Source organism: Perca flavescens, chromosome 3, assembly GCF_004354835.1.
Source record: "Perca flavescens isolate YP-PL-M2 chromosome 3, PFLA_1.0, whole genome shotgun sequence".
NCBI lineage: Eukaryota > Metazoa > Chordata > Actinopteri > Perciformes > Percidae > Perca > Perca flavescens.
In genome coordinates, this window is record NC_041333.1 from 25,442,934 (window position 1) to 25,466,997 (window position 24,064).

The 24,064-nt window shown below is 41.4% G+C and overlaps 1 protein-coding gene across 4 annotated transcripts in view; it reads left to right on the plus strand.

Moving 5' to 3' along the window:
• The first annotated feature begins 1,387 nt into the window (after positions 1-1,387).
• Positions 1,388-24,064, plus strand: part of fli1 (Fli-1 proto-oncogene, ETS transcription factor) — a 32,019-nt gene continuing 9,342 nt past the window's right edge. Inside the window, exons 1-6 of one of the 4 annotated variants that reach the window (XM_028573843.1) lie at positions 1,388-1,565; positions 3,430-3,514; positions 13,169-13,380; positions 13,702-13,856; positions 14,973-15,176; positions 22,102-22,170. In XM_028573843.1, coding sequence (XP_028429644.1) covers positions 3,476-3,514; positions 13,169-13,380; positions 13,702-13,856; positions 14,973-15,176; positions 22,102-22,170 — 679 coding nt within the window. In that variant the 5' untranslated portion in view covers positions 1,388-1,565; positions 3,430-3,475. Of the gene's footprint in view, positions 1,566-3,429; positions 3,515-7,773; positions 7,929-13,168; positions 13,381-13,701; positions 13,857-14,972; positions 15,177-22,101; positions 22,171-24,064 lie in introns of those variants that run through there. The other 3 variants (XM_028573845.1, XM_028573846.1, XM_028573847.1) reach the window with 3 other exon arrangements.

Sequence of the window (24,064 nt, forward strand, 5' to 3'; positions counted from 1 at the left end):
TTCTTCTACTGTATCCTGAGGAAGGCAACACAGCAGTCGCATGAATGCCATTTTTCAGTAAAACGGATGTTGGGATTTCCGTCCATTGTTTCTTGCTGGGAACACTATGATCGGTGTTGTTGTTTTTAATCATTGCATTAGGAAGCGGTGCCACAAACAGAAGGTCTAGCCGGTGATGAAAGAGACGACCTTTTTACCAGATGACCCCCAGCACTGTAACTTCCAAATGTTTCCAGACTTTTTTTCTGTCATTACCTCACTATTTACCAAAAAATAACACATAAAGTAGGCTAATCATAATCAAAAAAATATTTTTATATGATGGATGCGTGTTGCAAATGAGCACATGCAATAGGCCTAAAGTACAGCAACAGATCCCACAACTCACACTCATCTTTGGCATGTGTTAGGGCTTTCCAATGCAAAAAAAAGAAAAGAAAAGAAAGAAAAAACGTTACAGGCGACTTCTCTGTTTCACTTTGGTTGCTCTGCGTGAAATAGCGACCTTGATGAGGCTGTAAAATGCTATGGTTGGGCGACTTTCCTCACCGTGAATTGCCCCACATCCTATGGGGGAATCTTCGAAGATGAGGGCAGCAATGTGAAGGAAATGAAGTTAGTGAACTGAGTGGGGTCAACTGAGCAGGAAAAGACAAACCCGCTGCAGAGGAACTCGTGCTGCTGGTTGTATTCCTGCGGGAACTGTCACCATGAGGACAGACAGGAACATGAATGAATGTCTGCAGAGAAACTCCTGAGTGCATGTTGCCGATGGCTATTAAAATTCATTGTACTGATTTAAAGTCAACACAATAGCAGGCTATGTATTCCTACCTGCATGGATATTTTTGCAGAGAGCTGTAGAGGTGTGAGGATCAAAAAGATGCTCTATATGTTCCAGATATAGGCTACAGCAGATCAAGCCTGGTCCTTGTGAATGATCTTTTATTGGAGGTGGGGAGCGGGTCAGATAAAGTGCTTTATGTCGTTATAATACATCTAAACACAATTTCCCACCTTTTATTTGCGGAGAGAAGGTGAAAGAAAGTACAATTATATTTCTTAGAGGAATATTATGTTTTTGTAATGATGTTTGTGGGGCTTTTGAAGTTCTCTGACTGTCCACAGAGCAGTTTAACCACATACACCACCGCTGTTCCGATATCTGCAGTGTTGTGTGAACTTAATCACAAATGAATACTAACTATTGAGACATCTAAGACTATATGCATACAGACTTTTTTTCGACACTTTACCAAAATACTTTATAAAGCAGATTTATGACGCTCTTACTCTCTCTGCTTTCCCCTTATTTCATGGTTCAGTGGCCTCACACGGCAGGCAAGGGGAGGTTTTCTCTCGCTGCTCATTGGTCGCGACTCTCCCATCTCAGCAACATTTCCATGCATACACCCGGCGCTCCTTTTCAGCCCCTTTCAAAAATAACTCACTGTCATCATTATTAGAAAACGGCTTTGGCTTTGCCTGGACGGGACTAATTGTTTAGAATTGGCGAAGGAGTGATTTGATCGAAAACGACATAACGACCGAGAGAAAAACGACAGGTGAGTGGGAAAAATAACACTTCGCGTTTGCTGAAAGTCTTTTCTCAGACAAACTCTGCAGCAAAGGTGTCCATGCAGGAGGACTATAAATCTAACCACTTGTTTTATTGCTATTGTTGATGCGCAGTCACATTGTAAAAAAACAACAACAAAAAAAACAGATTGTACCTCAATTGATATAAAAAAAGAGCGGATGTTTCGGAAAGTGTATGAAAACTGCCTCTATTTCCAATATTGTTTGTCTTATTGCTTCACTCTTGACATTCAAAGTTTAACTTTTTTTTTTAAGGTCTGAGTTAAATATGGGTTTTGCAATAGAAAAAAATACTGAACTTTTGTGAGATCACCTCTTCGCTGTATCACTTTAGAGGGTTTCAGTCTACATGTAAGATGAAAAAAAAAATGGAATGCGTATTAGCTCAAAATCAGTTGGCTCTCGTTTATGATGGATAACAGCAAGGTAAGATGCTTAAAATGTAACACTAGAGGGGTCCCGGCCCACGGGGCTGTCTCGGAGGGAGGTTCACGCCGTTATTCACCAGTCCTCCTCTGCCTAATTGGCTGCAGATGCGGTGTCCTATGCACTTTTTACCGCGTAGAAATTGGATGCATTTGGGGAACTTTATGAGGCGAGCCCTGCGTTTGCCTGCAGGAGCCGAGAAGACAAAAAAGCAACAACCAAAAAAAAACAACCAAAAAAAAAACACATTGGTCCTCTACATTAAGCCGTGCCACGTTCATATATAACCCCTCTCTTTCTTGGCTAATTTATCATGGGGCAGGAATTCAATGAAAAGAAGTAGAAAAAACTTCGACGTGAAATTGTGCTGTAAAAAAAGATAAATTATAGTGCTGTTAAACCCCTGAGCGTGTGTAGGAAGGTATAAGTCCCCTTTTTTTATTGTATAATTTTTCTCTTTTTTTCCCCGTTGAATTTCCCTGTCAGGTATTGGCACAAGATCACAAGGGCGCGTCTGCATCTAACACTAATTACGCTCAAATGCAGAGTCGGTAAAAGGTTCACGGTTGTATATTTATAATCCTCCTGACAGGTCAGAGCACACATGCTACTGAACAGGAGAATGATGTCCCATAGGCCTTGTTAAGATATGCTGAACTTTAGTGGTGCGTCCTGCATGTCTATATACGTTCATTTGCTTTATCACACAGTCTATATAACAACCATTATGCCGCTGCCTTCCTAATAATTGCACAAGGAGGGAAGGGCTAAAGACACCGTCCTCTAAGTGCCCTTTCACCCTAGACTTTGTAAGCTGCACTTATTAAAGCGAAAAGTGTTTCAATATGTGGTAAGCTTTAGGGGAAAACGTGATGGGGGTTGGGATGGGGCCCTCTTCTTCTTCTTGCTGCCCATGCTCCTATTGGGCGACTTGGAGTCATTCATCCATGTTACCAGTAGGTTAGTGGTGTAGGCTATGCATTGGTTTTGTTAATGTACGCACAGTGGTAATTAAAAACCTACCCGTGTCTAATACCTCTGACCACTGTGGAGAAAAACGAGGCATCGATATGAATGAATCAAATGGTTATGTGTACAGTCAGACATACTTTGACTTTCCCTTTATTTTGATGGAAGTGGTTACACATGTGTAGAGGTTCACAAAACCCGCGGCACTGTGTGAATGTAAGCTGTCCAGCGCGCAGCTGTCAAGTGTGTCTTACTGACAACAAGAAAATGCATTTGTGTTTTTTTTTTTTTTGTCGCTTGAAAGTTTAACAATATTTCAGATAACCAATAAAATAATAAATAATAGGCTACATATAGAAATAAAACAATACAATCGAAAAAAAATACTAATGTTATTACGTTATTATTTATTCTCTATATTTTCCTTTTTCTCAGGGCCCATTGGACACTAAGCACCCTTGGGCCTGTCTGTCAAGTAGACATGTTTCAAACTGTCCCTGACACGTCGTCTTACGTCAAGGTAAGACACCACCGTCTCTTCGATCAGGTAATGTTGGAGGGACAAACTGGGGGTCCTTTCATTTTTTCTTTTTTTACTCAGGCTGTGATGTCCAACCATATCTCCTCGTATTCAAGTCATGCCAGTCTTAGAGTGTCTTAGAGTGTAAAAACAATCAGTGATGATTATCTATAATTATTTCTATTAGAAAGAAGTATTAGGTTACATGTTTACAGTTAATTTGCTGATGCTGATTTTAAAGGAGACAAATAAAAAAAGGCTTCTTCTTGCAAAATGATAATAGTAGAATAGAAGAGAAGAAGTAGCTTTGCACAGATGCCATGCTTATTACATTTGATTGCCACCTTGTTATGTAGTAAACGGCTGCATGTTTACGATGTAAAGTCACTTGTTGAAATGTGGCTATTTTGTGGTCTATCTGAAGTGCCAAGATCGATTCCGCTTTTGTCGATGTTTTTTTTTTGTCTTAAAAATGCTGCTGTTATGGCTCATTATTATGTTTGACGTCATGAATCTCTCTTTCTCTCTCTCTCTCTCTCTCTCTCTCTCTCTCACATACTCTCTCTCCCCTCCACAGTCCTGAGAATGTAAATAAAGCAAACAGCACACATCTGGTTTTCACATAAAAAAAGGGCATCGCGTCACACATGGCGCAGCGTGAATACCTGCAAATGCTACATTTCTGAGGCACTGACGCCATTAAATATTTTTTATATAAAACATTGTGTATGACCATGTAAAGTTTACCGTGTACTTAGTCAATTAATCTGGCAGCATGACTTTTGCTCACATCCATCATAATAATCCTCCGAGGGTGACTGCTCGGATTGTGCCTGATTAAAATGAGCCATTGTGCAGAGGCGAGCTGAAGTAATATCTTCATAATCAAGGAATTTTTCCAAGGGCGACCTGTTAATGTTTTGAAGACTTATTCCCCCTTTGAATAAGGGCTCTTTTCATCCAGCCACAGCGTTTGTGCCACTGCAGAAAGACTCGGCGTTTCAGGCCTCAGAACAATTCCTGATTTGTTGTGAGAGTTGAATAGCGCGGAATGTTTGAGGAGAAAATATGCTCTTAATTGAGTCTTTCTGCTCCCTAAAAAAAAAAGAAAGGAGGCCAATGAGGGACAAGCAGGTTAGTGGGACTTGAGCATGGAATAAGTTATCTTTCAATTTTACAGTGCTTGCATGTCATATCTGCTTTGATTTGCTGTGGAAATGCAGCCTAGATTATTTCTGTTTGTTCTGATTCCAATAATGTTGTTTTTCTTATTCTGCTCGGATTCAGGGTAGCGTGTATTTTTTGCGTGCAAGTGCTGCACTCACTGGCTCACTCACATTCAGGGAGATATTGGTCAGAATGTGGCACGCCTCAATACAAAATCTAAAGAAATATTCCTCATTCAAGCGAATCCACGGCCCAACATTTGGTTTTGTTTGGTTAAGGCCAGGCGAGACTGGAACTCTCCAATAAAAATAAATCTCAAATTAATTATGGCCTAGAGCGAGGGGCCAGACAGTTCGTGCTTATATGTGCTGCAGACTCCATTTTTTGCCCTCGGTATTTTGACCGAGAGAAGGAATGATCTGAATACAAGTCTGATGTCTAATAAACAGCAAAGTTAGCAGGCTCACATTGACTGGGGCTGTTTTTTTATTTGGAAAAGTCTCTCACAACACTCAGCACTGGAAGTAATTCCCCACCCCACCTTTGACTTATCAAATGAGGTACCCATGTGCAACCTACCATTCGGAGACTACACTATAAAAAAAAACAACAGAAAAAACAAGCATGTTGACTTGTTTTGTCTTGAATACAGTATACTGTTAACAAAAAGTTGCCTGATTAAAGAAACCTCATAAAGTTTATGTCCCTGTTTATACAGTATTCCCCTTTTGACAGATTGTTTTGACTTGTTTGGCTTATGCGAGAAATAAAACTCCCAATACTCACTTTCTCTAACCAAATTCTCCATACATCAAATCTTCCTATGAGCCTAACAATTGAAAGACGGCTCAACATCAACGCTGTATAGTGTCCGCCCACCTCTGGCTGCTTGCCCTAGCGGAGAGACAGAGGAGCTACTGGCTCATGGTGTAAGGAAGAAATGTCTGGCTGTCTAGTTTCAGCGTCAAGCCAGATGTTTTGTGGTTCACTGTATAAACCAACCTGCATCTGTTTATTGGCCTCCCAAAATGTTTGTTACCACTGTATTCATTATGGTCTTGGTAGGTCCTGGACCCCTAGTCTTCCTAATAGGTATGAGTGGGATGGCAGGTATTTTAATACAGAGAGGGAGTGCTCTTGTCTGAGGCAAGCTGTTGGCGAAATTTTGTTTGATTAGAATATCAGACTTGTCAGGTAAACACAAGGAGTTTGTGTCATTCGAAAAGCATCCTGGAAAGTATTTCATAACACTGCATGGACTATAGTAGAGGATAAACTTTCCTTTTTATTAATGGAACCTAATGACATGAATCCAAAGACCCACATCACAGTATAAAACAAAAAAGTGGGGTGTTTTAAGAGATGTGGTTCTATTACTGGTCATAAAGTCCTGTATGGTGAATCACCAACTCTCCTAAATGTGCCACTTTATCACTAATCTTCCTAAAATAAAATGCCTCTTTGAAAACCTCAGACATTGGAATGTATAGAAAAACAGAAAAATAAAGAAACCAAACCAGTCACTGAAGAGTTAAACAAGGTGTCTCCCTTAATTACACGAGTCTGAACTGGCCTCAGGCAGGAGAAGCCTTGACCCTTAGCAGGATCCAGATGTGGTGGTCCCAAGGGTGGGGGCCCTCGGCCCGACCAGACCCCCAAGTCGAGAGCAGACAGGCCGGCCCTGCTGTCAGTCCTTGTGGAGGCGCAGTCTCCGTTTGGCCACTCGAACCCCAACACTGCAAAAAATATTCATCATCATCATCATCATCATCATCATCATGATTTCAACTAAATCTTAGTATTGTTAAGCGTTATAAAAACTGGCAGTGTAATGAGATACATTCACTTTGGTTCAAAGAAAAGTCTTTTCCTATCAAATGTGATTTTCTTGATAGTGATGAATTGATCGCTAATCTACTCAAAATGAATAACTGAAACAGTTAAAATAGTATAATCTGGAACGTGGATTTCCTTTAAATCTAAGTTATCTACTCGTTAGATTTACATGTTGTATATATCACTGAAATGCTGAATGTGCTGTAAAAATGGACGTTTCTTGCAGTGTTATTGGTCTGGTCACGTTCTGAACTGGCTCCATGTCTAGCATCTGCACTAAAATTATGCTTGAATTGATGAGGGCAATTTCATAGAGCAGACGAAAAGAAAAAAAAAACCTATGTGGGGGTAGGGATTAGGGGATTTCTCTTTTGAGGGCTCAGGCGAGTAGATACATCATTGAATAGCAATGGCAAATTCAATAAGAACAACAATAATAAAAATAATATTAACAATTTGCATTTGAGCCCCCTTTTCAAATGCACTTTTTTTGTAATGCAGGCTGCTTTCATCCATTCAGTTGTGCGCGGAACAGCAGACGCACACGTGTAGAGCAGACCCTCAGACTGTAGTGCGGTTAGGAACTGAATGCTTGGGTTTTATTAATGGTGTCTCAGGAAAACTTCACAGAGAGTTGTAACATTAAAAAAGACAAGGTTGCCACAACTCCTGCAAAAGGTGTTCAGGTTTCTCTCCTGTCTTGATTTAGAGCATTGTCAGCAGTAAGTCTGAGAGAAACATCTGTCCACATTCAAAGATAAACTTCATTTAATGTATCACTTCCACTATGGAATTTAGGATAAAACATAGAATATACTGATTTACAGAGGGATGGAGGCATGGCGATATGCACGTCTGAAGTGTAGGCGTGAACCAAAAAAAGCGCTCTAAAACGTGGGATCACATAACTTAAGAGTGTCCTGCGACAGTAAACCTCATTATCGAAAACCTCAGTTAAATGTGTGCAGAAATAATTCATAAGTCGGACAAATAGAAAACCCTTCCACACCATATGTGACACAACTGGGAAAGCAAAACACGAGCCTATTCTACAGCAGGCTACACAGCAATGGCTGTGCGCAACGCAGGCAGTCATCCTGTAAATATTTCCGAGCAGAAAAACATAACAGTGGAGCGAACACTCAATTGTTTTCCCTGCTTATCTCTCTGGGACAGTATCCTGCTTTTTTTTTGAAGGCAGGGCTTTCGGTGACACACAGCTTCCTTCTCAACCTTCTCAACAGTGGTGACTTCACTTCCCAAATTTAGAGGAAAGAAAAAACTCAATCCGGTAAAAGTGTCTCTTTCTCTCCGCCGCATACCGGGGGCTGGAATTAATTCAGGACCGTGTCATGTTTGGGATATTGTCGGGGTCCGCTGAAAATTGGGCAAAATGGACGGAACTATTAAGGTAAGGGTGGAGAACGGGGTGTATGAGTTTGTGGGAGACTGCTTTTTCGGAGTTGCGCCTCCTTTTTTTAAGCAATGGGTTGAAATGCCCCTCTGTGTCGGTCTGTGAGCTGGGACCTCCAATCTGACGACGATGAGCGGCTTTTTTCTCTCGGTCTGAAAGCGGTAACCAGATTTCCTTCGTTTTCCTCTTTCTTTAAAAGTATCCCTTTCTCAGTAAGCTGTCTGGTTGTGAGGATACGCTACGGTGTGGATTCAAGGCTAAATCAGAATCACGCTTTGGATTTTGGGGACCAATAAGCGCACAATTACGCACCTCTGGAAAGGCATAGGAGTGGCTGTTTATTTCAGAACCTACGCTGAATGTACTTTCATATAGGTATATGTAATCCACGAGTTCAACGATTTGGTTTAGTCTGGGCAGCGGGGATTGAGCAATAGCCATGGCAAGATGTGCCGCTGGATACGATGTGTCGAGCTGCGCAACAGCGGTGTGGCACGTCGCCCGGCTCGGTCCGAAGAAACTGCCGTGGGTCAAAAAAGTGTGGTGGATTGGTTATTTACACAAGAAATAATCTATCTTTGTCTTTGTTGCTGTTCAATATTGTAACGTCTCACCCTCCCTTGCGCACAAAGTTTTGTGAAAGTGTAAGGAAAGCTGTCATTTGGTAATTGCATGCGGTAACTGCTATGTTTGCAACACTTAAAACCCACATGCTTTACAATGATACCTTGGCTTGCTCCTTATATAGTTACACAACTGTTTTGAAACGGTATGTTGGTAGTCAAGAGCGCTGGTCTATATTAACTTTGGCTACTGGCCCCCGACAGTCAAATTCCAGATGCATTATGGCTGCAGCCACCAGATGTTGAATGGCAAGTCCCTATTAGTTCACCCCGCGATGCGTTCAGTCTGTGTCCTCCGGTGTAAGCTCAGAAGAATGCAGCAGTCTGCATTTGCTCGTATTGTTGCTCTTTCTTTGAGAAATGTAAAGTAACGGGTTTGTGGCGGCTGGGTGTGGTGTGAGTTTTGGAAGAGTGTAAACGTTGGGCAGACAAAAATGTCAGGCTGCATATAGTCACTAAAGTCCCTTCATTCACCGCTCACAGCGCTGTGATTGTTTTGTTATGTATCGGGGACGAAAGCCATGCTGGAGGAGGACATTAATGTCTCAGCCTGGATGTTTGTAACAAAGCAAGAGTTTTGTGATAATTAATGTAATCATTATTGAATCCTTGGGAGTAAATGACTGGCTGCTAGCTGCATTCATGCTCGCTAAAAGAAAGGAAGGGCTCTCTAGCCATGAGAGCTTCCTGCTCCACACAATCTTTTCCTGACAGGTTTCCTCTTCCTCCTTAAACAAAGGACAGGAATGCCCCCCTCTGGGTTGCTCCTGCTAGATGGCTGTGTGTGTGAACGCCAAACAATCACACGTGAAGACTGGATGTGGAGCTATTGCATATATCCAGTCTGCTCCAGACGCGTCGTGAAGCATTTGGAGAGATATACTTGGTTGATGTAAACCGAACAGAGGTGGCTCCCAGCAGGTGTCACACGCACACAATGCTTCTAATGGTGCCGTTTAACAGCTTTCCCCCCACTCTGTCTGTGGCACTGCAAAACGATATATGGCAAAAATAGAATTCAGATTTCAGAAAAAAAAATTATATTAAGAACAAAAAACTTTTTGACTCAGGACTTTTTAGAGTTTTTAGTGATTATGTTGAGATATGGTCATCGGGAGTAATTAATCTAGATTAAAAGTGGAAATTTATCTGTGGACATTGTGAGAGACAGAAAACCGCCTGAAGCTCTTTGGCAGTATGTGTGTGTTCCATGCAGATACTGGAAAGAAGGCACTTGTCTGTCATCCTTGCAGCTTCTCTTCATAAGAGTGGTGTGATCCTATTTAAAAAAAAACAAAAAAAAACAAACATCTGCAATCTTAAATAGGCACACACCACTTGCCAATCATAGTTTCAATTGCACAGGCTGATATGTCACTGTAAATATAACGTGCAACAGTCATAATAGCTCAGTAAGCCCTTATCAGGCTGCAATGAGACATTCCCTCACTCTTCTACACTTTATCATCCACAGACTAGCTGGTCTGTTCTGCTCAGATAGTGAGTCCTGCTGCCAGGGTTCAGACTATGATGGATCCACTGATGAAATCACTGGAAAATCTAATTCTGGCGAGATGGTTAAACGCTCCAGAGAAGTTTAGCTTTTTTAACCACCCATTAACCTGAAGAGTAGTATTTCATTGACATAGTAGTATAGGCTTATACAAATTTTTTTTTTTATTTTATATGTCTCATAGACAAAGCTGGTTCTAACTGTGTGAAGTAAAAAGATGTATCTCGTGTTTTAGAAGGCGTTTGACTTGACTCACTCCTCACCACATTATTTAAATAGAAGACAAGTGCTTTTTATTCCATGGTGTCTACAAGCTGTCACACTTTGTAAATCTTTGTATCCATACTTTGATTGGTGCAGACACAGACAGTAGGGGGTTTGTGGCATTACAACATAGGGCACTACAGAGCAATTACAAATTAAAACCTTTTTCCACTGCAAAGGTCAACATAACTTGAGAAAATGAATGATAAAGAGCGAAGGCCTCACCTGTAGCATCTGCGATGCTTTCAAATATCAATTAGAAGTATTTCAACTTTAGTATGCTAATTAAGGAAAAGCACAGATTGAGTGGCTGCCAATCAGTATCAAAGTATCTATTATCCAAGTCCACAAACATTATTATAGGCACCCTCTAGTTGTACCTATTGTAAAACTTTTGCTATAAAAAGAGACATTTATCATCCAAACAGGGATAAGTGAACTATTTCTACTTGTATGAAATGTCTTAGAATGGAATGATACTGAAGTTATGTGAGATCCTGAGGATTTTGCTTTCATGGAAGCAGCATTTTAGAGAGTGCAAACGGCTACATGTTGGAAATACTGATCAATGAATATCAAGTAGCATTTTCCCCCCGAAGCAGATATGTGGCATTTTGGAATGAAATAATTCAGTCCTCGGGAATTAGACACGTCTCGTTCTAAGCTGTGCCATCAGATCCTATCAGATCCAGATGTGCATCAGACCCAAGCCTAATCCCCAGCAGAAGCATATGACTGTAATGATTTCACTTGATTTTCTGACTCATTGTTATTTTTGTGTTTGTATGTTTTTAACAATGATGCATGGACCAATTATAAGAAAGGCTGACTCTTTAAGTTATTGATGAGCAGGATCCCCATTCTGTGCCAGCTAAAAGTTGCCTGGCACCGGTCTGACATGGTGACATTGCCCAACTGTGTTCATTGTCAAACACTTAGTGGTGACAACTGTATGTTAAAAGGTAAACCTCAAAGTACACAATCCATGCTTTACTTCCAAGACATTACACAAGGAGCATGTTGTAAACCACGTAATATCTTGGCCAGCCGCAAGTTTCTGCATTTGTTTTCTTTAATAAACTTACATTGCTCCAGCTGAGCTACAGCAGAGGGGTCAGTGTAGCAGTGACCCCCCCCCTGCTTCTGTTGAGTCTTCAGCTGTGGAGGGAAGCCCAACGCTCAGACAAGACAGACACATCAGGGCATGACAGGGAAGTTTTGTGTCCAAGTTAAGAACTGATAATGAGCAAGAGAAAAGGATTTCACAACCAGCAATCTGGAAAGATTTGGTTTATAATATTTTTATTTGTCAGCCCATACAGTAAACATGAGAGTTTGAGAGCCATTGCTTTTGTTTGTTTTTGTGATCCAATGTTCAACCTTTACTGGTAGAACAGCTATATGTATTAAATGATAATGTCGGTAAACCAGTACGTGGGTAAAGCCAAGCCTTACAACTCTGTCATACTCCCTGATTGAAGGCATCCTAACATCAACAGGAAGCTACAGTTGCTCCGTGGGCTGTGTACACAAACTGCTTAGGATGCCAGACTACGATATGACCCATAACTACACATAATTGCTGTAAACAAAAAAATACACTGGAGATTAAAAATTTGACATCACAGGTTTCCGGGTAGTGTAAAATGAAAGACTGGAGTTGTATTTACTCATGTTTGTGAGTTTATTGTTATCATTCTTATTACAAAACTATGTATTACTACTGAAAACAATTTGATATTTTTGCCTCTTTGCTTTCTTTGCAGAGAATTAGAAAAACAGATTGATACCACTGTCATATCTGTCTGTTAACCCTTGTGTTGTCCTCGAGTCAAATTTGACCCATTTTCAAAGTTTTTTATCTCAGAAATATGGGTTTATTTCATCCAAACTGCCCAAAAATAACATGGATGCATGGAAGTACGTTGTATGGAAGCCATAAAACATTCTTCGCAGGTAACATGAATGATTAATTCCATTGAATTTTATAGCATTTAAAAAAAAGAAAGAAATGGTTTTACTAAACTTTGACATAAACTGTGATCCACTCAACATCCTCTGATTTTAACTATTAGTCAAAATAATTGATAGTTTCTGAGTTTTTTTAAACAAAAAATTTAAATTAGGTTCATTGACCGTGAATTTTAAAAAAGCGTTGGGGGAAAAAAAAGTCACAAAAATGTTTTAAAAAGTGTCAAAAGCACAGAAAAAATGTCGGAAAAAGTGCAAACAAAAGGTTATTTTCAATTTTGACCCAAAAGGACAACAAGTTAATGGTCTACGGGAAGACAACACAAGGGTTAAATAAGAAACTGCAGCCAGGAGAAGGTTAGCTTAGCATTAAAAAGCAGGGGGAAACACTTAACCTGGCCATGTCTAAAAAATAAAACACGTGTGAACCTCTAAAACTCCTCAATTAACACTGAATATCTTATTTCTTTTATATGTACAAAAAAGTGTAAAGTTGTGTGCCAATCAAACAGCAGACTCCAGGAAGTCACTGTGCCCAAAATATAGCACATAAGCCCACATAAAATCATTTGTACACTTTAGAAGTGTTGGTAGGTTTATTTTGTTACATTTGGATGGAGCAAGGCTAGCTGTGTCCCCCTGCGTCTAGGCTTTATGCTAAGCTAAGTCAACCAGCTGGTGGTGGTAGCCTTAAGTGAAACGGACAGACTTAAATCTCTACAAGAAAGCAAATAAGCCTATTATTTTTTTTTTAAATGTATATTGGTTAGGCTGGGCTGTATATGGCCTATTTGGGAGCTCACATACTGGCACTTTAAAAATGAGTTGAGAAAGACATACCAAGTATGTGTTCCTTCCACCTACAGGAGGCGCTATCAGTGGTGAGTGAAGACCAGTCCCTATTTGAGCCTCCGTACGCTGCTGCTGCCCCTCTCCCGAAGACAGACATGACTGCATCTGGCACACAGGACTACGGCCAGACCCACAAAATCAACCCCTTACCCCCACAGCAGGAGTGGATCAACCAGCCAGTGCGGGTCAACGTCAAGAGAGAATATGAGCACATGAATGGATCCAGGTATGGCATGACAACCACTTAACTTACATGCTTTAGTGTTTAGTGAGATATGAGTTGTATCTATCTTTATTAGACATATTAGACATTTGGTGTTCATTACTACAGCTGCTACTATACATATTTTCATTTGTCATTTAACAGACCATTTTACCAGAGCTAACCTTCACTTGATGCCTCTAATCTTCAGTGAACTTTTCCCTGGCTAGTGTAGGGCTTATCTATTCCATTCCAAAGTCAATGACCGAAAAAAATAAAAATAAAAACACCCAATTTATTTAGCTAAATATTATTTTTAACTTCCTTGTATGTGTGTTTGTGTAGCAGGGAGTCTCCGGTGGACTGCAGTGTGGGTAAATGCAATAAGCTTGTGGGGGGTAATGATGCATCTCAGATGAGCTATGGAAACTACATGGATGAGAAGAATGCTCCTCCCCCCAACATGACAACCAATGAGCGGAGAGTCATTGTACCCGCAGGTATGTAATGATAGAAAGTATTTATATATTAAAAATAAATCATATCCTACATGATTTGATGGTTAAATATGTGTCTGCATATCTCTGTATATCCACTACATATTTATACAGGCGCTAAATATTTGAGGTGTTTCACTTTGGTGCTGCTTTGATTACAGACAGAATCAGTCTCTGTTTTGGTATAATTTTGCCAATGCTGTAAATGTTTTATTAGTCCCATTTTGATTTAGCTGTTTTGCAGGGTAAAGCATTGCTCCAAAGTTTTACATCACTCATGGGAGCACGGCTGAATGCGTGCAGGTAGAGATGTCTGTTTGTCTGCCAGGCCTATATATTTCTTCACTGGTTTCACAAATTTGATCTTTCTGTATTTGCAATAGCACAGTTCAGGGAGTAACAAGTGCAGCTTCAGGGTTATAGCCTTTAGAAAAGTAATTTTAAGACGTAAGTTAATTACGTTGCTACACGTAAGCCAGAGAGCCAAAGAGAATGACGGTGCTTTCCCAAATCGAATGGAGCCGTGGTCAACTTTCCATTGTAAAGGCTATTGTATTCAAATGTTAGTGCTAAACTGATGAAAACGTCCACTCATCTATTAACTGAATAGGAGCTCCACATGGAGGCCCCTCCTTAACCTCAAGTAGTAAGTTTGGGGTTTCGTTTCCAGATTGGCTGTGCAGTATATCAGACTTAGATCAAGTAGTACTTGCAAATGCAATGCAAAACATACTAAAAGTTTGAACAATCACAAGAAGGGCTCTCAGAGTGAATATACTACTCTGTGAAAGATTATTTACCAGAAACCTAATATGAGTCATCTGGCAAATCCTATTCATTTGGTTAAAATAAGGCAAAGAATATTATTATTGAACAAGGTCTGCTACTGATACATAACTCTGTTTATAATTTATACATTGTCCCCCTGCCTTTACCTTACATGGATATGATGGACTCCCAACTCTGTCTTCCCTGGTGTCAGTCCAGTAACAATTAGTATGGAGTCAATAATAAAAAATAAAAAACCCTCTCCTTCTTCTTCTTCTTCTTCTTCTTCTTCTTCTTCTTCTTCTTCTTCTTCTTCTTCTTCTTCTTCTTCTTCTTCTATGTTGCTTGCAGACCCCTCGTTGTGGTCTCAGGACCATGTGCGCCAGTGGCTGGAGTGGGCCATCAAGGAGTACGGCCTTTTAGAGATCGACACAGCCATGTTTCAGAACACAGACGGCAAAGACCTCTGTAAAATGGGCAAGGATGACTTTCTCCGGCTCACCACCATGTACAACGCCGAAGTGCTTCTCTCTCATCTCAATTACCTCAGGGAAAGTAAGTACACTTTGTGCAACTCAAGTGCTACTAAACAAAAAGGTGAATTGAGAGGATTGAATTCAATGGATTGAATGAAGTAATGGGGTTTTGAAACAAGTTGTTTGACAATTGATAAAAAACAGAAGAGAAAATTTACAGCAATTTGACAGCATAATTGATAAAAAACAGAAGAGAAAATTTACAGCAATTTGACAGGATAAGGACAGTAAAAGGACACTATTTTTGGTTGTACATCCTGCTGTTTGTGCTGAAGTTGAAGTCTGCACTGGCTTCCATCTCATGCCAAAGAATGGAATTGAATCAACTTTCAGTCAAGACACAAGTCTTTTTTTCATATACTCTTCTCTACTTTTGGATGAGAAGGGAGAGTGAAAAAATGCTAAACCCCAGCAAACGACATGACACTTTGTTTGTTTTGTCACCGCACTATAGTCATATTACCGTCAATAAACAATAGAATTGCTTTTACTGGAAACTCATTTCTTTATAATGGCTACCCAGTATTAAGCAGAGCTGTGGAAACCAAAGGGGTTTCTCTCCCTTCTCGAGATAACCATCAACTACACCCCCCACTTGACTTTGCTCCGCCTTATTCCACACGGTCCAGAAAGATGAAGCCCAGGTGCATTGCCTCAGGAATCACGCAAGGCCTGTGTGTTCAGCACAGTAAAGAAAGTTGATCTGCAATTTGCAATGGAGGCAACTAAATTTGAGCCTGTTGCCTTTGAAGAGTTCCTCGGTGCAATCCTGCTTCATATGTTTCGGACGGGGAAACAAAGCCAATTTTCTGAGGCAGTATGCAAATTACATTTTGATATAAGATGTAACATCTGGCATGCCTGTTGCTTTGAATACACAGTGATGTCTGGTTCAGACAATAGGTATGTCTACCCTTTACTATAAAAATAAGCAGATCAGGAGTAATGTGATTGTTGTACATACAGAGAACAGTTTGTCCCATCTTTGAATTCTTTGCATTAAAGTATGTGCTTTAAAATAGTGAGAGCTGTTTCTACTGTGGCTGCAGAATATCATGACAACACGCTGGGTGGAGTGACCGATGGCTCAACTAAATTTAACATTACTCCCAAAAAAATTGCGATGGGCCTCCGTGTGATGTAATGGGAACTTTATTTTGTGGGTGTCAACAGTTTTCTCTGTGCACGGCGTCTGGGCAGAGAGAGATGCTTGTCATGAGTATAACAGCCTCATTGTGCAGCAGTGCAGCGGGTGGATCCGTCTGACTGCCACTGGGCACACTCCGCAGAGCAGTTTTCATTATGGCCACTGGCTGCATGACTTAGCCACGGCTTAGGCGTGCTGTACCGCGACTCTGCCCATTGCTGCCCTTTTTTTTGATTTAAACCCTGTGTGTTTTGGAGACAGAGGAGATGTCTCGGGAATCCTCTCCACTTGCCAGTTGAAATTGCTTTGGATCCGTTCCCGACAATCAAAAAGATGAATGCTCCCGTCCCGTGCCTGCACTGACTGACCTGTTTTGGGGCAGCTCTCTGAGAAGCAAGCAGTGTGTATTATTGACACTGGGAGCCTAAGGGCAAGAGGAACCATATTAGTAAATGAACGTCTAAGGAAGACTGAGATGGAGGAGGAAGAGAAGGAAGGTTGAGGCTTTATACCGACCCTGCAGGGCTGATGATTTGGAAACTAAAGCCGCTCTCTCTTTTCCCCCCGCAGCACAAACAAACACAATCATAGACAAGGAGTAACCCCGTCCAGAAAATAGACCTCTGGCTTCACTCACGAGATTTGGAGCTGAGCCGAGCTTCGAGAATACAGAAAAAGAGAGAGGAAGGGAAATACTGAGCCAAGCCCTGGAAGTATTAGTGATTAAATGTCTTCCTCCAATCCCATTCAACACTCTTCCCTGTATGACCCCCATGCTCCTCCAAAAAAAATGGATGGTCCAAAGGGCTACTACTGCAATCATTTCATACACATCTGTGTGCATCATGTGTGCGTTTGGTTCTGTTTATTGAACCTCTGATTAACATTCCTCAGAATCACTAAGCCCTGTACGTACACTAGGCACGGGGCAGGGACACACATCCCCACCCTACAGCCATACCATAACAAAACATTCCTGCCACGTCATGTGCGTGAATATCGTTCAGACACCACACTGGTGCAACCGCGGGCACAATCTGAACATCTGTCTGGCTACCCAGCTGCTTGCAGTAACAAGGGTAGTTGCCCATGCATTATTTTGGCCTCACTGTTGGTCACTTATCCAGATTTTTATAAGTAATGGCCGCCCGCACCCCAATGTGCTTTCAATTTTGGGTGCAATTTGAGAATTTGTTCAAATTAGTCTGTCAGGGAGGGACCGCGGACTGTTTGCTTTATCGCACCCATGTAGGTCGGTTTGATACCACATGTGCTGGAAACGGAGCAGAGCAAAAAACCTCAGACAACGAAAGCCGTATCCTCCAACAGACAGAGATGTGAGAAGAAACAGGGAAAAAAATGGAAAGGAGAGTGAGGAGGTAAAGTAAGGAGACAGAAAACTGAGAGCAAACCTACTGTGGATCTGAAGAAACAGAGGAGTAGACACTGGATGAAGAAATATGCCCTTGACTGAGAGGTTTTACATTTGTTATTTAAGGACATGGGCAGGAGTGTGTGAGCAAGAGAAACAATTATAGAGAGTGAGTGTGGGACCAAAAGAATAAGTTCAGGGGGCCGGGGGACTATTTTTTAGAAGTGCGTGGAAACGGTCCAAGGGGGTCATGATTGACTGTTGTTGGAGAATAGCAATAGTTCTGTTTCCCAGCTGTCGCCGTTGCTTGTGTGTCTGGATGGATTTACAGTGAGTGAGTCAAAAGAGAGAGCGAGAAAGAGAGGGAGAGAGAGAGAGAGAGAGAGAGAGTCTGGGCTTCTGCACTACCGCTGATGCTCGCTCCAGAGTGGGGGACATTCTCGAGCCCTCAATAGTTTATACAGACCATAAACATCTGGGCTCGAAGGCTGAGTAGGGAAAAAGGAGGTCTGGAGAGCTCTCTCTCTCTCTTTCTCTCTCGCTCTCGCTCCCCTTTCTCCCCTCACAACATTTTTATTGAGCTCCGCTTGCATTAGTTCCTTCTATTGGCAGATTATCACTGGTGCACAGGGGCTCAACAGCCTGGCTGCGCGCCCTTTACTGTTAGCTGTCCGTCTCTTAGCCACCATTACCGAGCAGTCTGCGGCTGCTCACTTGACTGCTGGGGTTTAAGCACTTAGCACTACAGGAATTTATGTGCATATCACATTTGCATAAGTGGAGGTGGATAATAAGCAGTTGCTAGTCATGTAAACACTGAGATGAGCTCAGCTGTAACTGAAGCTAGCTGCTTAGATGTGCATAATAATTGCACTTGCAACCCAATCGTCAGATAAGAATGTTCATTTTGGGGCAATTCTGCAAAACCTTGATTCACAGTCAGTGAAGTTTTTTAAAGATTACTTTTTGGGCATAATCCCAACGTGTTTTAGAAGATCCGCCAACACACCTTTACAACATCGGAATTGGTGTCACTGTGTCCAAACATTCCTGTAACTTTCCGAAACTGACAATCTGAAATTCACACAAACTTCATGCAGCGATTGATCAGGTGTGAGAGAAAGTCAGCAGGGTTAGCACTCTTTTTTCATTCTTCACATGTCTATTTCTGGCACTTTTCTGAGCAAGCACCGCAAGATTTATGTCCAATGCCAACATTTAGTGCCAATGCAGGAAGTATTGTGACCTTTATGTAGCAAGGTGAGAAGCAAAGTAGACGTCATGGTGTTGTGTATGTGAATTTCATATGCAAGTTTGTGCCAAGTCACATACCAGCAATGAATGTTTGCTTTAAAAAAAACAAAACACGGTTCTTTCCCCAAGCTTACCCAAGTTTTTGTGCCTAAACCAAACCAAACCTTAACGATAGTCTTAGTAGGTCAGAAAAAAAGTCATAAGAAACATTTTTGTAGTATTACAATACTTACGCAATAATGGGTTTCAGTAAGGTAAGGAGTAGTGTAAATGATTACAATTTAAGTTCTTGTTCTACATTACTGTTACTAATCTCAGTGACAATTTGGCATTTTATGGGTCGGCTTGTTTGCTGTTTATTGAAGGATTTATATCAATTTAGTCTTCCTTCAGTTGACTGGACATATTTGCTTAGGACAGGGGCTGGAGGGGGTCTTTGTTAGCCTCTCGTAAGCCTTAATTCACGAATCACCTGATTTTGGTCAGGGTTGGAGGTGCTCTGTGCATTACTCCGCAGCTCGGTCGCATAGGCATCTCAGCATTAACGTTTTTATTTCATTTTTATAGGCATACCTGTTATTTGTCAGGGCTTTGCATCTTCAAATGTATTTTTGTGATCTCACAAGTGTTAACTGTCTGCCTGGGGAGAGAGCAGACTGCACTCATGGACGAAGCTCACATATCGTACAGCAAAAACAACAGTGGGCCCCACTGTTGTTCTTTTTGCTGTACGATATGTGAGTGTGTAGTGCTGTTGCTGGAAAGCTGGACACAGTCTCTGGAAATATTGGATTTCACCTCTGGTTTCGCTCGGTCAAAGATATTTTCACTAGAGTAATTAGTAAAGTAATGCAAATACAACATAAATAATTGATTACATTTTTAAGTAACTTTTAAGTAACTCCCAATACTGCCAGCAAACAATGTCATTGTCACAGTTGGGGCGTCAGCTCACAACACGCTCATGGGTCATTTTGGAAGGTGATGACAGATAATCTCTTTTAGTTTGGATGACTTGTTGGAAATATCTCTCATGCACTATGGATGGCTGGTATGAAGACGGGCAGTGGTGCTACTCAGTGCAGCTTTATCCTACAGAGCTAAAAGGATGACTTACTGTTTGTTGGCTGGAGCCCATTTGTCCTCCTTGAGGTGGCAAGATTCCCAAAACTGGGTGACTGGGACCCTCAGTTTGACGACAAAGCTCAGACCACATGTTTGAGGCAATGGCATCATATAGCTCTGCGGAATAAACTGCATGGGCCCGATGGAGGTCAATCACAATGCTCAATTAGCCCTTAAAGATCTCAACATTATGGCCATGCAGAAACTGAAGGACAGGGCATTTTGAAAGAGCCATTGGTGATAGGAAGGAGAGAAAAGAAAATTGTTTGTGGATGTTATGTAATCTTACAGACTCTAAGCAGATGTGACTGCAAAGGGAAAGAGAGAGTGAGGGTCTTAAAGGCTGAACACTGGCCAGTCCTCCCACTGTGCTGTCAGATTACCAGGACGTTTGTTTTCTAAGAGAGGAAGAAGCCGTCCAAATAAATAGGCAGCACAGCCAAGACTCCCTCCACCAAACTCTGTGTCAGCTGTGGTGTCTCTCTCTCTCTCTCTCTCTCTCTCTCTCTCTCTCTCTCTCTCTCTCACTTGCTCGCCCATACTCCCTCACAAACTCTCACTCTCTACAGCAGCCCTGGGTTTCTCTGTGGGATGGTTTGAGGTTTTCTCAGCAATGCTGCCTGTTTGCCTGTCTGGGTCAGCCCACATATGTGGCACACAGCAGGAAAAGGGTTAACAGCCCCTTCCTCCTCACTTCTCTCCCTCTTTTTCTGTATGTCTGTCTATCTTTCTCTTACACTTTTTTCCCCTCAATCCAAAGCTTTTGGTGGCTTGCTTGCCCCTGTGCGCTTACACTCTGCGTGTGGAATTATTTTTGTACGGGGAGCTGCGTTTGATTGCTGTGCAGGGACCCAGCCTCATACAATGGCTCCCCTGTTCTGAGGCCCCCAGGTTTCTAAACTAGACCCAGAGCATTGGGGGTGCCGTGGAGTAGGTAGTACTGGGAGGGGTGGGGTGTTAGGAGGTTAGAATACATTTGTGGAGCACCCCACTTTCCCCCCCCCAGCCACCCCCTAAAAAAAACAGACCCCTAGTCTGCCACCATGGGCCCCTTCATCCCCCCAACCCCAACCACATCGCCAGCAGCACAGCAAGTTAAGTAGGAATTCTGCATCGAATCTCAAGAAAAGCCCATCACAAATTGAATTTTGCTTTGGAGTTTTTTGTTCTTTTTCAGAATGCCCCCATTCAGAAAAGGTATCTTCCTTACTCAGCATCTCTCCGTTGCCGTCTTTGTGCTAAATCTTAACACTCACCATGCAGTAGCTGCTCTTGTGTTTTCTCTGTGCATTTTTGGCTCTGTTTTTCCACTCGCTGATTTATGCCTTGGGGCAGCTAAAATTAAGAGAGCATTTTGGTGCCGCCCAGGGTGCCTGTGTAAGTGGAGGAATGCGGGACAGAGTTCTGCTCCATAAGGTGAAATAAATAGGCGGCCATATGCAGACTCTTGCCTCTCTGACTTTATTATTCAGGAATCAGGTTTGCAGTTAAAATGCTCACAGGCTACAGGGTTTTTTCTACAATTTAAAAAGACTGACAGTGTGCTGAATTTGCTTATTTGAGACTAGATTTATGTATCATGAATTCTTTTCTTTCTGAGATTATTTTTGAAGACAAAACAGGAAAACAATTCAAGAAATGAAATGGGCTCTATATGAGCTGAGCCATGTACTGCCACCTGCTGGCTAATGTTATACACTTTGAACTTTGTGTCAGGCTTTCAGGGTAGGGGTACACTTTCAAATTACAATTTCCCTTACAGCAAAGTTATCATGATTAATATACAACTCTGTAAATATTCTGGAAGATCCAATGGCACTAATAATCACAATGTTAAAGCTGAACCTTAGAAGTGAATTACTGTATAATGTGTACTTTTAATCACTGGATGCTCTTATGTAAGAATGTATGAAAGTTTGCATATGTCTTATTCAGGTTTTTAAATGCTGGTTTTGGGTATAATCGTTCGTCTTTATGCATTACAGGACTGGTGGATGAGACATTGTTTTGTCTTACTATGCTCTCTTTTGTCTCACTTCATTACAGGTAGCTCATCATTATCCTACAATACACCATCTCACACAGACCCATCCCCACGTCTGGCTGCCAAAGAGGGTATGGACCATATTGTTTTCATTCTCTATGCTTTATCCTAATATCTATCTGTGCATATTCGGGCTAATGTAACAGTTTTATATCAAGGGGGCAAAGTGAGAATGTTAGACTACCTTAAAAGATAAAAAGAAGAATGGGAGACAAAAACAGAGAAAATTGATGAGAGGTCAAATTCTGCTTCACAGTACCTGCCAGCTTCAGACGAGCAGATACAAACAGATACACACAAGCGCACATACTTGACAATACAGACCACTCATACGAATCCAAAGTGCATGCAGTCACCACTTGCCACAGACAAAGCTCTGTGCAGGTGCACCTTTTGTGTTGTTGAAAAATATGAGCCAAGCTGCTACAGCAGACCACGCTATTCAGAATCGCTACCTGAACGCTGTGACAACACATAGTAGCTCCAAGGGTGGTGTCAGAATAGAGGCGTATTAACAAGACAAAAGCAGTGTGCTGATGAGTTCAATCTACAGCAGCAGGGGCAAGGACAGGCAGTGAATGTGGTGATTATGGGAGAGAAGCAGGAGGTAAGAAGTGTGAATGAGGTTGTTTGTTTAGATAGACAGGCATCACAAACAGGTGCTGAAGCAAGTGTGCGGTAATCATGGCAGAAGAGCCTGATTGGCTGCTTTAGACCAGACTGGAGTGGAAAGGAGAGCATGTGTGTGTGTGTGTGTTTTTTGTACTGTGTGTATAAGTGGATTAATGGCAGAGAGGATGACAGGTTAAAGGGAGAGCAGCCATACTTTATGTGCTGGATGGACTGTTGTCATTGTATTAAACTCGCCACTTCTTGTCATTTTGCACTTTCACACATTTTCCTCTACAAAATCCATATACAATACACAATTTATGAGATTACTGTCACTATGTGTTTATGAAATTTGGTTATGAAATACACAATGTAATGTACCACGTATTTTATTTTTCAAAAAAGAACAAAAAATCTGTACATTAGTTAAGGTTATTCACTCACTTGTTTTGAACACAAATCAACTTGACTCAAAAATGTAATTCAATGCATTTTTCTTGATATTCGTCAAGTTACTCTTTTTTTTTTGTCAAGATATGGACACTTCTTTCTCAAAAGGCACATTACCTGAAAATAAACAGGACAAATTGGTATCAGCTCACCTTATCTTGAGATTTGTCATGGAGAGTTTATTTTTTTATAAATGTGAATAAGATTTTAGGAATTAATGTAAACATAAAATACGCATTTATATGGACTTTTGGTTTGTATTACAGTATTATCATGTGAGCTGCTTGGTGATTGTTTTTACAGGTGTCACAATTACTGGATCCAATTTGTTCGTTGAATCCGCATTTACATTGAGAAATCTGTAGTATTGTATAAATGCAGCAAATGATACCTGTTGCATTGTTGGTCATTTTGCACCAGTAATATTCTTGCAAAAGCAAAGCTGAGTTTCTGAGAACAACGCCCAGAGCAGCTCTGGATGATTGTCTCTTTCCTCTGGATATGTTCACTCTACAAACATTATTTTGTGCTGACACAACACCATCTAGGCGAAGGCTGCACTGCGTATCTTTGAAAGAGAAAGAAAAAAAAGCTGCACATCCTTTACATCGGCTATATGTTGTCACCACCATAGACGGCAGCAAGGACTGCAATAACAGTGATAGCCTTGCTCACAGGATGAGGGGCCCTATCAAGGCAGGAGGAGAGGAAACACTAAGTCTGATAAGTGTCCAAGAATGCCCTCTGCCTCTCTCTATCTGCCCCAGTGGTGAGCATTAGCAGGCCATGTACTTGTTCTAGCCCGGCTTCAATGCCAATAGACCAATGGGCAGGCCAGATACGATTCTGCTCAGTCACCCCTGACCCCGGTCTTCCTGGTTCTCAGCGCCAGGTATTTGGACT